At 36.8% G+C, this 17,347-nt stretch overlaps 1 protein-coding gene across 3 annotated transcripts in view; it reads right to left on the reverse strand.

Moving 5' to 3' along the window:
* Positions 1–1,975: 1,975 nt before the first annotated feature.
* LOC139745715 (vacuole membrane protein 1-like) overlaps positions 1,976–17,347 on the reverse strand; it is a 57,733-nt gene continuing 42,361 nt past the window's right edge. For all 3 annotated transcript variants that reach the window (XM_071656170.1, XM_071656168.1, XM_071656169.1), the window contains exon 8: positions 1,976–16,014. In XM_071656170.1, the coding sequence (XP_071512271.1) occupies positions 15,865–16,014 (150 nt within the window). In that variant the 3' untranslated portion in view covers positions 1,976–15,864. The remainder of the gene's footprint in view (positions 16,015–17,347) is intronic.

The following is a 17,347-nucleotide window of genomic DNA, read 5'->3' on the forward strand; positions in this document are numbered from 1 at the left end:
AATCAAAGGCCACTTTGGGTGAGAATGAAAAAGTTCAAGAAAAATGTAAAGAAATTGATCAATGCTCAGCAAAGCTTTGCAGACCTGACTTTTAAAGGTGGAAAAGTTATAGGATGAAAGAAAGACTAAAGAAGGAAGAGAATTCAACAGCTTAGCTGTTCAAGGAAAGATGGAAGTATCATAAAGGTCAATCCCTGAGTGGCCAGTCTCAACAAAGAAACTATGGGAAGCAGCAGCTAAACAAGTGCTCAGGTACAAGCCTTAGTGACAGGGACACAGGCAATGGCAATATCTATACCAGTATATCAGGACCAGAGCAGCAACACCGTAGCAAACATAAAGAGATGATGCCTCGAGAATTAATAGGACGGAAGTCATCTAATCCCATTCTCGTTAATGAAAAGGTGAATGAAAAACCACTGCAGATTTGTATGCAGTGCTCACATAAGTATTACTTTCGTTGCTGTAGTTATTGTTATTCAAGTCTTCTAACAAGTTTCATCATCACTTTTTTAAGTGTTCTAACACGTTTCAAAATCACTTTCATAGGTTTTCATTAACATGTGAAGTCAAACTCCCCAGTCTTTGTATACGTGATACCTAAGCCATTTCAAGCAGTTTTACTATACTGGTGTAATCAGGGCCTTGTCTCCATGACATCATGTTTTGCTATTACTATCTTTTGCTATCACTATCTTTTACAGAAAACAGCTGGTACCCATCTGGTCCTGATTCTGCATTTACATTGAGATATTCTATCTCTTTAATTGTGTCATTTAACATATGAGATGGTATTCTTGTCAAACTGGTTAAACATATTCTCTCAAAATTTTCTTCATTTTTTGTACTTAGTCTGCTGACTTCAGGAGTTCTAGCAAGATAGAAATATTTTTTTGAAGTAATTTTCATCCTGCTCTCTAACTTTAGAGAGCCCCATTTCAGTTTTCTGTTCTTAGCTCTGCAGACGAAAAAGAATGGTATGTACTTTTTTTTCCAATCTATTATCTTTTCTATTTACTCTCCCTTCTCTACTATGTTATTCCATTAAATTTTGTTCATATATTCACATCTTTACACTTTTCTCTTTTCTTGATTTTAACCTTTACATTTTTCGATTCTCTTCATCCAATTTTTCCTGTCATATGATGCCTTCCTTCTTTGGCTATACATTTTCTTTTAATCTATAATAACCTCTCTTAATCTCTCAAGTTTACAGCTATCCTTTCAATGTGTAATGCAACACTGCTGTGTGATCACTCCATTAGTATGCATGACTCTGCATCTGACTGGGTTTAAGTTGCCTACTGCTTACACGGTTCATAGATATCTCTCAAGTGAGTTCATCATTGTACCTGCTGAAAATTAAAACAAAAATCATGCATATTCTGAATAATTTCCAAAGATCCCTGTTTTTGCACTGTAGGTGACAGCTTGAGAGTGAACATAAGCAAATGAGGCAGTTTCTTCATCTTTGTCTGGTGCTACCTCACTAATGCAGGAGATAAAGAGCATGAAAAAAAATCTCTAATGAAATGAGGTCAAGGGATATCGTGCAAGTATTGAATGATGCAAATTACTATCAACAAAGTCAACTAGTTCCAATACAGTCACAAGATACCCTAGAGGCATTGAATAATACACATAACCATTAACAAAGTCAACTGCTTCAAAAGTACAAAAGCGAAATCAAGGGATTCCTTGTAAGCATAAAAATATATACAAATGACAATTAACAAATTCAACTGCTTGAACAGTACAATGGGTATGTGAAGTGAACAAAGGTGATACCCACAAATAGTCATACAAGTTGGATACATAATACAAGTATGCTAATACTGGCCTTACTCTTATATCAAGAATAAAGAAACCAAGATTAGTATACAGAGAAAAATAGTGGAAATCAATACATAATAGGGACAGAGATAAAAGATGAAGAAGCAAAAAGGTTGTTAATAGAAAAATAAAGATCAATGGCTAGTTTGTACCTCAATTTAATCATACTGAAAACAGTCCCCAACATTCTAAGTCACAGATAAACAGGAACACAGCTTTCGATTTCACAGTTACTGGTATTTTGTGGACGGTGAAAAAGAAGGATAAATTTCTTAAATTAACACCATCGTCTTACTGTCTTAACACAGTATATTGTGAAACCCTTCACTCAGGGAGCTTATTGATTACACCTGTTTTTCACCCAAATGACTGTTCAAGGCTAACTGAATGAACAGGCAATAGGTAACTCTTATAAATGAAAATAAAAATCATCTGAGCATACAGCAACCATAACACTGATGGTACCTAAGGCTAACACAAATTGCTAAATCACAGTGAGAACACTTTATCAAGACTTGAGCAACTACCATTAACATTAATGATCCCAAATACAGCTGAAGTTCTGGTTTGTGGGACATCTGACCATTGACAATTTAGGCTACCACCACCTGTCTCTTGAATTTCATTTCTCTTGCTTACATCACATCATGACAGAAATCCACAATTCATATTATGAGTCCATCTTTCAATACACCACGCAAGGCAGGATACAGGGATTAATGCCACTGACAGGAATCAGAGATGGTATACATTGCAAATCAACTGTACAAAACATCATTTATAATTTTGTGTTGTACTTACTAAATAAACTAAGCCTGTCATTTCATCTAATTCACATACATTATTTATTCTACACAGAATAAGTTTCCAATATATATAATAATTTTGTTTCAGGTATTTGCTTGTTTAAATGTGTACTGCCATATTTCAGTACTAATTAGTTCCATTCTGATACTAAAAACTGCACACCACACCAGCAATATTAAGTATGTCAGTTTTTAAAAATCATGTTTTTTATACCTCACTGCTTTTTCCCACCTCAGCGAGATGTCATCAAGAGCAAATGAATATGGACTCACTTTCACTCTCTAGGTGTCATGAAATGCACTGAAACCTTTGCCCAGATCATTTCTCTATGTTTACTAACACATGTCTTTTAACAATAAATGTTCTTTTCTCATAATTGATCACTGTTCCCATGTTAGTACAAGAAACAGGTAAAGAACAACCTCATTCACTGATATCCACTCTTTCGCTGTCATGTTTAATGTATCAAAACCAGAGCCTATTCCAAAGTCATACTCACTCCACAGACCTTTCTGTGATTTCCCCTGATCACTTCATAACTAATAATAACTGACTGATGTTTTATACATAATTGCTTCTCTCACCTAAGCAATTGGCATCAGGAACGGACAAAAATTGGACTCACTCACAATCAATTTCAAGTGTGCATGAAAATGATAGAGGACACTGGTTTTGGTGCATTATACACGATAGATATAATGGATGTGAGCAAAGCTGGCCATTTCTTCATCTGTTCCTGATTCTACTTAACTAGTGCAGGAAATGGCAAAGTACGAAATAATAATAATAATAATAATAATAATAATAATAATAATAATAATAATAATAATAACAATAATGATAACCATACCATAGGTAGCAGGTGGGAGGTTCTACCTCCTGGGCACTTGGGCACCAAAAGTAGACAATGGCACAGTGAGCCAGCAGTGGCGCACTTGGGCACCAAAAGTAGACAATGGCACAGTGAGCCAGCAGTGGCTGTCACATTCCACTACCCAGTTCTGATCCCTATCTTTCTTTCTTTGCCATATATGCACACAGGTTTTTAAAACAATTAACAAATATAATCCCCTTCTCAGTCTTTCACCTAACACTTGACAATATGCAACTCAATCATTTATCCTAAATCAAAAGCTTCCTTTATCCCTGGGGGTATGGGAGTACGAAAACTACTCATGTACCTCCTGCATGTTGTACGAGGCAGCTAACTGTGTGAAAGCAAGGAATTGAGAACCATTAATCTTCTAAAAGAGGTTACAAAGGAAGAAAACAAGTGAAAGGCATGCAAAGTAGACTAATGGATGTAGATGTGCTAAGAGGATCTGTGTGGTCATCTGTTAGCAAAGGCAAGATTGAAAGTATGTAGTGGTCTCAGAGAAAGAATTAATGATAAGGGTGGGAAGAGGGTGGTGAAAATGAGTAAGCCTGGATAACAGGCTTGTGTGTTGGGAAACCATGAGAGATTGAGTGAAGTGGCAATAGGTGAGAGTAAAGGAAATTAGGAAAATGGGCAAGGAAGGGAGGGATGTAAGCATACAAGAAAGGGGAGTGAATGGTGATATGAGGAAGTTGTTAATGAAAAAGAAAAGTGTATGGGTGGTACCTGCAAGAAGTGACTGTGAATGACTGGGAAATGTACAAGAGTAAGCAACAAGAGATCAAGAGAAAATGTAAAGACTGAAAAGGAGAGCAAAAGGGAGATGAAGTGAGAGAATATCAAAAAACCCCAGGGAAGATAAGATAATGTTTTGGAAGGGGGTGAATACTGTCAAGGCAACAATGAGAGCATCAGTTTGGGGAGCTGATGGGGAAATTGTAACTGGCTGAAAGGAGGTACAGAAGATATGAAGTGGGTAATTTTTAGGATAGATAAATGCGTTAGATGATTAGATGGCAGATGTATGTTTGGAACAATGAGGTATGCCAAGTGGATGAATCATGGGTTTCATATGAAGTGTAGTAAAGCAGTTGGATTAAATTAAATTGAAGTTTAATTTGTCAAAACATGGTGACAGTGTTGACGATTACTTAGTAAGAATTTTCTCCATTTGTATGGCCCACAATGAAGTGCCTGAGGACTGGCAAAATGCCTGTATAATGCCATTATAAAAATTCAAGAAGGATACAAATGAATTCTTGAATTACAGAGGTATATGCTAATTGAGTGTGCTAAGTAAATTGTATGGGGAAAGTGGTAATCAAGAGGTTGGTGGCATGCACAGAGCATCAGATTGGGGAAGGGCAATGTGGCATCAAGAGAGGTAGAGGATGTGTGGACCAGGTGTTTGCTTTAGAAAAGTTGTGGGAGAAATACTTGGAAAAAGACTGGAATCTGTATGTGGCATTTTGTGGAGCTGAAGAAAACTTACGGAACGTTCTACAAATATATGGTAGGGAAGGAGAGCTATTAGAAGCATATCAGTTCTTACTGGAAGTAAGGTGTGTGTGCAAGTAGAAAAAGAAAAGGGTGAGTAGTTCCCAGTGAAAGAGGTCAGCATTAAGGGTGTGTGATGTCACAATAGCTGTTTAATCTACTCAGGGAGTGATGGTGAAGGATGGTGAAATAAACCATATGGTAGGGGGGAGAGCAAAGGTCCTGGATGCATTAAGGAGTGTGTGGAAAGTAAGGTCAGACGATGTGGGATAGAGCAAAATGGAGTGATGTGATGTACAGGGGTGGATGTACTGTGAATGGGCTGAACCCATGAATGTAAAATTGTATGGGGAAACCGTGAAATGGTCTACAGTGTTTGGCTGTGGATGGAGGCTCTGGTTTTGATGCATTAACCAAGAATACTTAGTGGATGTGAGCAAATGAGGCCATTTCTTATATGTTCCTCATACTACTTCAATAATTTGAGAAACAGTAAGCATGTTAGACATAAATAACAATGATGAAAAGGCAAGCATGTACAATTTCTTTTTTCTTTATTCCTGTTTGCCAATCAAACTTTCACATAAAAGTTAATGTGGAACATCATGAATTCATTCATAACCTCTTCTTCATAATTTCTACAAAAGAAAAATTGCCAGCAGCCCAAACAGCTCATACAATGTGCATGAATACTATGATGCAGAGATATAAAGTTGTTAGTGTATAATCCTCATTTATAAAATTATACATATGCAATGATGTTTCTCTGTGCTATTAGCAACATGCAATGCATATTACAGAACAAAAAGTTGCACATAAAATGTGCATTACGCGTGACAGCTAGAGAATGGATGTAAGTGGATGTGACCTTTCTTCTGTTCCTGGTGTTTCCTTGTTAATGTGTGAAACAGCATTCAAATATGAAAAAAAATAACAATGGACCTCCAGTGTAGCAGTTAATGTTCCTGACTGTGACACATTCATGGGCCTCCCATAGTCGAGCACATAGGTTCAAATTCTGGTTATGGCAGTCAGTCCACAGTCAACCCAGCTGTTCATCCACCCCTAGGGGTTGGTCGATAAAATGGGCACCTGGCTAAGGCTAGGTAATAGACAGAGTGCAAGGAACAGAGTGAATGGGAATGATGTGGTATACTGGGGTTGACATGCTGTTAACCAGGGCATGTGAAACTTCAGGGGTAAACCATGGAAAGGTCTGTAGGAACTCAAAATCTTTTTCACTCCGTCCTTCCACCTCCAATTTGGTCTCCCACTTCTCGTTCCCTTCACCTCAGACACATATATCCTCTTTGTCAGTCTTTCCTCACTCATTCTCTCCATGTGACCAAACCATTTCAATACACCCTCTTCTGCTCTCTCAACCACACTCTTTTTATTACCACACATCTCTCTTACCTTTTCATTACTTACTCAATCAAACCACCTCACACCACGTATTGTCCTCAAACATTTCATTTCCAACACATCCACCCTCCTCTGTCTATAGCCCATGCCTCGCAACCATATAACATTGTTGGAACCACTATTCCTTCAAACATACCCATTTTTGCTCTCCGAGATACTATTCTCGCCTTCCACACATTTTTCAACGCTCCCAGAACCTTCTTCCCCTCCCTCATCCTTTGACTCACTTCTGCTTCCGTGGTTCCATCCACTGCTAAATCCGCCTCCAGATACCTAAAACACTTCACTTCCTCCAGTTTTTCTCCATTCAAACTTACCTCCCAATTTACTTGTCCCTCAACTGTACTGAGCCTAATATCCTTGCTCTTATTCACATTTACTCTCAGCTTTCTTCCTTCACACACTTTACCAAACTCAGTCACCAGCTTCTGCAGTTTCTCAATCGAATCAGCCACCAGTGCTGTATCATCAGCGAACAACTGACTCACTTCCCAAGCCCTCTCATCCACAACAGACTACATACTTGCCTCTTTCTCCAAAACTCTTGCATTTACCTCTCTAACAACCCCATCCATAAACAAATTAAACCACCATGGAGACATCACACACCCCTGCCACAAATCAACATCCACTGGGAACCAATCACTTTCATCTCTTCCTACTCGTACACGTGCCTTACATCCTCGATAAAAACTTTTCACTGCTTCTAGCAACTTTCCTCCCACACCATATACTCTTAATAACTTCCACAGAGCATGTCTATGGATCATATGCCTTCTCTAGATCCATAAATGCTACATACAAATCCATCTGCTTTTCTAAGTATTTCTCACATACATTCTTCAAAGCAAACACCTGATCCACACATCCTCTACCACTTCTGAAACCACACTGCTCTTCCCCAATCTGAGGCTCTGTACATGCATCATATAATTTCCCAGGAATACTCAACAAGCTTATGCCTCTGTTATTTGAACATTCACCTTTATCCCCTTTGCCATTGTACAATGGCACTATGCATGCATTCCGCCAATCCTCAGGCACTTCACCATGAACATATATACGCTGAATATACTTACCAGCCAGTCAACAACACAGTCACCCCCTTTTTTAATAAATTCCACTGCAATACCATCCAAACCCACTGCCTTGCCGGCTTTCGTCTTCCACAAAGCTTTCACTACCTCTTCTCTGTTTACCAAACCATTCTCCCTGATGCTCTCACTTCGCACACCACCTCGACCAAAACACCCTATATCTACCACTCTATCATCTAACACATTCAACAAAATTTCAAAATACTCACTCCATCTCCTTCCCACTTCACCACTATTTGTTATTACCTCCCCATTAGCCCCCTTCACCGATGTTCCCATTTGTTCTCCTGTCTTGCACACTTTATTTACCTCCTTCCAAAACATCTTTTTATTCTCCCTAAATTTAATGATACTCTCTCTCCCCAACTCTCATTTGCCCTCTTTTTCACCTCTTGTAACTTTCTCTTGCCCTTCTGCCTCTTTCTTTTATACATCTCCCAGTCATTTGCACTACTTCCCTGCAAAATCGTCCAAACGCCTCTCTCTTCTCTTTCACTTACAATCCTACCTTCTTCATCCCACCACTCACTACCCTTTCCAATCTGCCCACCTCCCAACTTTCTCATGCCACAAGCATCTTTTGTGTTGTCTCTCGCATTAGCGAGGTAGCGCAAGGAAACAGATGAAAGAATGACCCAACCCATCCAAATACACATGTATAAACACCTTCATATGCACATATACATAACTATACATTTCAACGCATACATAAACATACATAAACATAGGTACACATATACATATTCATACTTGCTGCCTTCATTTGTTCCCGTCACCATCCCGCCACATATGAAATGGCACCCCCCCATGCTCGCAAGGTAGCGCTAGTAAAAGACAACAAAGGCCACATTCGTTCATGCTCAGTCTCTAGCTGTCAAGTGTAATGCACCAAGACATCATGCACGTAGACATATACATACATACAGATGTACATATTCATACTTGTTTGCCTTCATCCATTCCTGACCTTACCCCACCCTACAGGAAACAGCATCGCTAACCCCCTGCTCTGGCAAAGTAGCGCCAGGAAAACATATACAAGGCCACATTCGTTCGCACTCAAGTCTCTCGTTGTCATGTGTAATGCATCGAAACCACAGCTCCCTATCCACATCCAGGCCACACAGACCTTTCCATGGTTTACCTCAGACATTTCACATGTCGGTATACCAGGGTTGACGTGCTTCAATGGATTAATTAATTTTGTACACACAAATTCCTTCATCAGTAATCATGCAATACCTGTTTCTGGTTTTGATGCATTATACATGACCACAAAAGAGTGGATGGGGCAAAGGAAACCATTCCTCATCTGCTCCTGGTGTTGTCCTGTTAATGTGGGAAACAGTGAACAAGTAGAAATAAAATACCTATTTCCTAACAATTAATGCCATTTTCTTTTTCACACATATTCGCCATTTCCTGTGTTACAGAGGTAGCGTCACAAACAGCTAACTGAACCTCTGTGGGAAAATCCTCACTTGGCCCCCTTCTCTGTTCCTTCTTTTGGAAAAGTAAAACAGCAGGGGAGGATTTCCAGTCCCCCACTCCCATCCCTTTTAGTCACCTACTATAACATGCAGGGAATACATGGGAAGTATTCTTTCTTCTCTATTCCCAGGAATACTATGTTATATATGTAGCAATTACCATCACTCCATTCCCTATTCATTACAATTGATCAGGTACACATAGCTACTGCAACAGCCTTCATGCCTCTTCGTTTTTTTTAAAGCACCCACCCAAGCCCATTGCATTAAAGTGATATATAACTCTCACACTAAATATACTACTTCATACTTCTTCAATTCACATACTAAGATGAAGCTTCAATTGAGATCAAGATCTACATTCATACCACTTACCAACTGCCAATCTGAGATATCCCTAGCCCTATCCAAATATCTCACAAACTATACACCTCTTCCATGGTCTTTCTATCCTCCTTGTACCTTCTACTGCACTAAAATACACCTTCCTGATCAGCCCATCATCTGCTTAGTGTCCTACACGACCATATCAACCCAAAAGACTTCCATTATTGAGCATTTCTGATGACTTCACACCACCACACACCTTCATTCCAACCTCCTAATTCTAACTACACTGCGTAATTTATCCATCTGTCACACTGTTATTTTCTACCTATCCTTACCTATACAATATGCAGTGTACTGATGTTGAATGCTCCTTCATGCAAGCTTCTTACAAACTCTACACCCACATCTTTCCCATTCACCGGGGCTTCCACTGCACCTCCAATTTTTCTCCCTTGCATAATTCTATCTGAAGTCAACAATAAGCACTGAATCACAGATATATCTGAATAATGTACATTTAAGTGACAGGAAAACCTGTTAAATATTATTCTCTCGTAAAAATCTCATGCATAACTTCATGAGATTTAGTCATAATCTCTTCATAATCTTTACACATGAAACACAGCCAGCAGCCACGAGTGACGTTTTACACACATGAATGCTATGAAGATACAAAAATCTCTAGCTGTAATTCTTTTGTGGAATGAATGACTCACTGACTTATTATCACTGTATACACGTAATTATAACTAGAAAACTAACAAAGCATAGGGACATGAAAATATGGTATCTGTCTTGGAACATATTCTATTGAAGAATTCTAATTCCCTTGAATAATCTAAATAAATAGGTATCTATGTTTTCCAAAATGCACCGATATGTGGCAAACATGCAAGACTTTTTTTTTTTAACATCAGAATGCAATCTGGATATATTTTCTAACTTAATGGTTTAATCTTATTTCCTAAAAATTTATATTTCATGACTTAAAAATAATTAGAATTACTAGACTGATCCATTCAATTATTTTTGAATGCACTGATGCCTAAAATCTCGGAAGTTAACATCTTATTTCAAAAGTTATTCCAGAATATGAATTGTTACTGAATTACCTGGTGAGGCTCTGCAGTTTCTATCTCAGAAAACAGTCTGCATATAATGTTATCTTACATCATATTTATTCATTTATCAAGAAAACAAGAGAAACTTGCTATTTTCACAGCATGGTAATTACTGAAAAATTCAATTCAAATACAGTAAAACCTTAGACTAACAGGATGCAGAACTATGAAATTTGGTAAGAACCAGAAATTTGTAGTTTTATGAAACTGAAAAAAAAAATTTAACTAATGAATAACTACAAATTTTCATGCCAAATTGGTAAAAGTATTATAATCATACACACTGTTGTACACATCCATTCAAACATGAGTATTTACGTTTGTGTCTTTGTCCCAATATTTCTGGTGTAATTGGATTCTGCCTCTTCAAGGATATGCTGCGAGCAAAAAATCACCTCAAACGAGGCTGTATCATTGTGAACATCTTGCTCTAAAGTTGTCTACATTTCCCTGCAACTGGAAGTTATGCAGCCATGGACTGTTAGACCCTTTTGAAAGGTTCATGTTAATTATACATAAAACATACAAACTCAATATTTCTTCACAGACTCTTCCCTTCATTTGCCACCCAATTACTGCATTTGCCACCCAATACTGCATCACTCTTTCTCACTCTTCTCCAAATTGATTAGATCCTTCTAATTTCACACGACTATGCAACGTCAACTGTCAAACTGATTTGCAAATTTAGAAATTGTAATAATATCTTCCTTTTTCCCTCCCTCTGCTAATGTGAATAAGTCAAAAGCTGCTATTTTTTCTCCATAACTAATCTCCTTCCCTTCAGGTACAATTGTTATTGTCCACTTTTGGACCTTTGTTAGTAAATCTATGGAACCCCATATTTTGGGTGACTAAATTGGCAATGCTTACTCTAATCTACCATGACAAAAATATTTTGTACCATCTCCTTATCTGTGTTACTTGACGACAGCAGTTTTGACAGTAATTAGCATTTATATTTCAATTCCTTTATAACTCTCATAAGGGGACCTCCTTAAGAGGAATGAACAAACCCATGGTGCCAGTGTTTGGATGTGCATGTGTGTTCATGTGACTGCACGTGTGTTTGTGTGAGTGCATAAATGTTCAGGCAATTGTTACTTATTTGTACTGTAAGGAGAGGGAGTTTGTGGGAACCCCATGTCTCGAGCTTTGTCTACTATCATACAACTCTCTCAATTTTTGAACGCTGTCCACGCACAGTTTATCTTATTGGTCCATAACTATCATGCTACAAGAGCACTTCCATGCACCTTTTCTAACAAGATTCTTGCATAATTTCATGTTATGGCTTTCAGTAGTTTTACTCTTGCACCTCTTGAAGAACTGATCACTGTTGGCTTCATCGAATTGGTTTCATAAAATAAGAGTTGGGATCGGTAACCCCTTATCTTCTCTCTTTCATGGTGGGAAAATTTAAGGCCTCTAGCCGTTTCCTATATTTCATTTCTTTTAATCTTTGTACCATCTTTGCTGCCCCCTCTGCACAATCACCATTAAATATCCAATTTAGAGGTGTCATTCAGCTCGTGTAAATATCATGCTGGAGATATATAGGGGTGGACAATGTCCTCACTAATTTCAGTCCATATTCATCCACCACTTTCATACTATAAAAGTATTTCTTACCATCTTTATCAGAAAGTTTCTTGCTGTTCTCTGGTTTTCTGACTCTAAATCTCTCAGAGAACTGTTAACTTTCTGCATCAACAATATTCTAATAACTCAAAAGTTGTGATCAGGTCACTATTCTCATTATCCCTAACTATTCACTCCTCCATAGTGGGCAAATTCAGGACATCTAACCTTTCCTATAACTCAGCTTTCTGAATTCTGGTACCATCTTTGTTCCTCTCTTACAAATCTTCTCTATTAGCTCTTTATACTCCTTTAGGTGCAGTGACCTAACTTCAGAAGCAAATACTGGTTTAAGCCTATGTATGATGTGAACAGCTTGATGAATATTTCCTTATCCATGAGAATGAAGTTCTAATATTTGTCAACAGATAGTTGGTCTCCAACTATTTCTTATGGTGGGAGTCTGGCGAGAGATAATCGAGTCCTTAGCCTTTCCCAAAAACAGAATCCTGCATAAGCTTACTTCCAGCTAGGCAGTAATCATATAGAGGCCTTATTTCACTGTGATCCATCCTTATTACTTTACATTTACTCAGGCAGAACTTCATTAACCTTGTACTAGACCAACTTTGGAATCTGTCAAGGTTCTTTTGGTAAGCTGATGAAATCCTCCATACTTTCATTTCCCTCATTATATCTTGAACAGTATTTGAAGACATCTATCCTGTGTATCTATATACACAGCTAACATGTATGGATAAATTTCATCAGAACCATGATCTTGTATAGGTCTAAACCTTTTAGTATTCTGCTGGTGTCTTTTCCAGACATATCAACACTTTCTAAAACCCCTTCCCATTCTTATCTCACTGGTGGTGGGGTTATAATGTCTTTGACCTTTCAAAATCATCAGTCAGTTCCTCACAAATCCTTGTGTCATCCTTCACAATTTTTCCTTCTGGATCCCTTTGCCTGATTAGTTCCTCTTTAACTGCCACTTCATTCCTGAAAAAATTATGGAAAAGTTCGACCCAGTCCACAACATTCTTTTTAACGTTTCTTTGTTCCTCCTTTCTTATGCTCCCATACTCATTCCTTTCTTTCTTACACATTGCAAATGCAAACTGGTTGGAGTGCCACATATATACAGCTCTAAACTCCCTTGCTTTTGACATATTTCATTTAACCATTCCTCCCTCTTTTTTAATCTTTTCTCTGTATCTGAAGCTATAAGTAACCATGCTCCTATCCCTTCAATGAAAATTTCACAGAACTTCTCATCACAATGCCCTTGTTTATGGCCACTGAACCAGTTTCTGAATCTATATTACCAGAGAAATTGTTGTGACTTGTAGTTTTCACGATTATATGTCCTCTTTAGGTATTCTCTCACTTCTGCTCTCTTAACATCCTTAAATACCAAACAGTCAAACTTCAACATCGCATGATCACTTTCTCTGAATGGTGTATCATACATTACATTCTCAATGTACAAGATAGCATGTGAGAAGATAAGATCAGGCAATAATGGTGTATCAGTCCATCTCATCCTTGTGTATTCAATGACATGTTTGAATAAGAAATATTTTCCTACATACACTCAGTTAACTTGTGCCTCCATGACTCCCTGTTGCTATGGGAATGCAAATTCCACCAGTCTTTCTCCTCATAATCGACAACCCCATTATAAGTACTTTATTAGCTTTTGACAAGAGCATGTTTTACTGCTTCAAGTACCATTCTGACTATTACTTCATTATCATTATCTATTTGTTCTGAATTGTTAAAATTATTTGGAGGACCACATACAATTAACATAAATATGCACCTCTTCCCAATTACGCACTGTCTGAAAGGGGAACCCTACGCAATCTTCTATTCAAAGGGAAGCATATTCATCAAGTCAAACATATTAATCAAAGCCTGCCTAAATAATGTTATGTTTCTTTACTACAGTGACTGATGAGAACTTACAGAGGTCTTTATCAATACAATAATAAAATTTAATATCAGTATCTCGGTTATTATTTCTGGTGTTATTCTGATATAAACAATTACTTCAGAGGATCCCCCAACTTTTATGTTAATATGAGGGGCCTCAGCAATACATTCTGTTTACTAAGGTTTTACTGTCTTTCACTCACAACAGCTCACATTCTGAAGCACTCTAATTCACTATCAATTTTAATTATTAAGATTTTCTATAATGCTAATCACCCTCTTTTATAAAATGATTAATACACATCTTACTAAATATATTCCTTTTAGAATATATTCACTCAGAGAAAAGCCTTACAAAGAGAATGCTTGTAATGCAATATTCACTGGTTTCTGGTAACTACTTTCAGGTCAGATGCCATCTGATAAAAAAATTATCAAGATTAATGAAATGTCGATTAAATGAATAAATATGACAGCAACTACTCAATAGATCTATATCAATAATGCTTATTTGCCTAATTCTACAAGCAAATGCATCTATCCATCATTACCTATCTATCACTAATGCGCCAATAGCACTCACATGAAGTCAACACTTATGAAGTGACAAACTTATTTCGTAATTATATCAACAGATTTACCTACAAATATTGTGATGAAACTCTTAGTTGTTGAAACACCAAGAACAATAGTTTAGCACATGTGCTATCACAGATGACACTGACATTGGCTCTCAATAAAGCCTGAGTAACATCAAAATATTTTCCGTATCTGTATTACGTGATATCAATTCATCAGTAAGTGTCTCACTGTGCTCGAGTGCTGCTCCTGAGTACAACACAATATATTTGACCCTATGTGTGCTTGGGATGAACTGTGTATGTTAGTTCTTTGGCATATAAAAAATGTACAAATAGCTTTACAGCTTTCTATCATATACTTTACATGGCTATTTACAAGAAGAGATAAAAAATCTCTTATGTGACGTAAAACTAGTTATGTGCCTCTTAGAGACAAAATGTAGGTGTGAAACACTTGATCCTATGACTCGTTCACTAGCTTCATGCAGATTCTTATATATCTTGTGGTATACAGGATCAATCAAGAGTGCATCAATAAAAATAATTTATTTTCTGGATATCAAATTCCACTGACATGTAAAGGAGCACTCACAGTTACTCTCAAGTCTTCCGTTTACCAAAAAGTATCTCAAACTTCTAAAACAATTCTGAACCCATATCACTGTAGCATGCTCTCTATTTTCTTCAGAGAAATATCTAACAAAAACATACTTAATCCACATATGAGGCAACACTTTGAACACAGTCTTTGCTTAATGAAACTGAGATGTAGTTTTCTAGTATATCTCTTCTATTACCCCATATGAATCACTCACATCTAGCACAATTGTTTAAAACACAATATCCTGCTTAAACACAGTATCAACAAACTTCACAAAACTGTTTAACATATGTGTTTGGTGGAAAACACTGGATATACTAATCATATAAAGTCCTTTTAACTCTTAATTCCTATATTCATTCCACAAAGGTATCACAAATTTTATGTTGGTCCTCAATTAAAGAGAAGATATATGGTCCATGTTATATTCTTGATATGAATGAGATGATTAATAAATCTCAATGACAATTTTGTATAAGACCATTGTAACTATATCCTAAAAAGTATTCTACAACTTCTAAATTAACCCAAGAATATACTTACTAAACAAAAAAAAAAAAATAAATAAACAATGCATTTCTTCAACCCTAATAATCAAATTCTTTATAATGTGTTCCACCAAACCACATCACCATGCAGATCAAATAAACTCATCCCACTTGGATTACGGGTCAATTCGTCCATCAGTCTTGGGCTAATTTTTTCTCTCGTTCACTTTTATGTATCCGCTTGTGGTAACTCTGAGCAAAAGAATTTATAATGCTCAAGATGAAATATATAATCATCAGGAGAATAAGCTTTTCAAAAATCCAGGCCAGAATGTTTCTTCCATCCTAAGAGAGGAAAAAAAATCTTTTTTACTGTTTAGAAGACATATCTGAGCAGACTTCACAAAGACATAAAAATTCACTATTCTAAAAAGAAAAAAGAAAAAAAGTGGCACTAATAAACTAAAACTGCAGGGAAATATGAAAAACCATGATTCTTTTGAAGGCAGCAATGGAATAGTTACATTGAAACTAGTAAAAAATAATCTTAAAGGTAACTTGCACAAATAGTGAAAAGAAAATGGCAAATTCATATATTAAGACCACAACAATCATAACTGTCAAAATCCAACATCTCTGTCTTCCACCATTTGATACATCTCCATGCTAATGCCTTTCTCATTTAAACATATCCATAATTTGATCTTCCTTTTGCCTTCCATTCACCTCCCTTAAATTCTGTACTGCCCTCAATATCCAACCTTTCCATATGAACAAACCATTTCCAAACTTCATTAATCATTTTTAATCAATTCTTTCTTAAATTCATATCTCCCTCTCACAATCTCATTTTATGTATCTATTTACTGTATTTTTAGATATCATTAACTTCATCTTTACTGTATTCTTTTCCTTCTTCATACTTGCTTGCCTTTCCCTTATTCACAAGGTGACATCAAGAACATTTGACTTAGGCTTCATTGAAAAATCGTCACTTAGCTCCATCTTTTATTCTTGCTTTTAGAAAGTGATAGTTCAGGAGGAGAGATTTCTAGCCTCTTACTCTGACCCATACATTATCTTCTACTATATAATGCCCATGAATTTCATGGGTAGTATGCTTGATCACTAATACCTATACTATATCGGAACTTAATTCTGAATTTTATGAATAAGTCCTTTCTTAATATCATGCTTATCTTATATCATTTTATGCAGCCTAATCCTATTCCTCCATCACTATTTCTTGAAAATCTATTTCCACTTTTTGTACTTTCCCAGTCATAAACTTTGTGCATTCCTATGTTGCATTCAAATGCATCAAAGAGGGATAAGTTAGCCACCTGAAATGTTCTACCAGTAACCTATTACTCTTAAACCTCCTACCTTTCATCTTACCCCTCCTAACTTTCTACACAGTTCTGCTCACCTCCCAACAATTCAACATGCTTATTAAATTCATTTACCTATCTTTGCAATACATACCTTTAATTATCTGAACTTCTAAATTCGCTCCAACCTCTCATACCATACTTCCAATCTTTCCACACAAAATGTTAGCAACATGTTGTTGGCACTCACTGCTGACCCTAACTCCCACATTTTCTAAAGCTTAATATCATGAACAGATGAACTACAGTCCCTTTTATATGCATCCACTCTCAAGCTGTCATGTATA

The sequence above is a fragment of the Panulirus ornatus genome, chromosome 62, assembly GCF_036320965.1.
Source record: "Panulirus ornatus isolate Po-2019 chromosome 62, ASM3632096v1, whole genome shotgun sequence".
In the NCBI taxonomy this organism is placed as follows: Eukaryota; Metazoa; Arthropoda; class Malacostraca; order Decapoda; family Palinuridae; genus Panulirus; species Panulirus ornatus.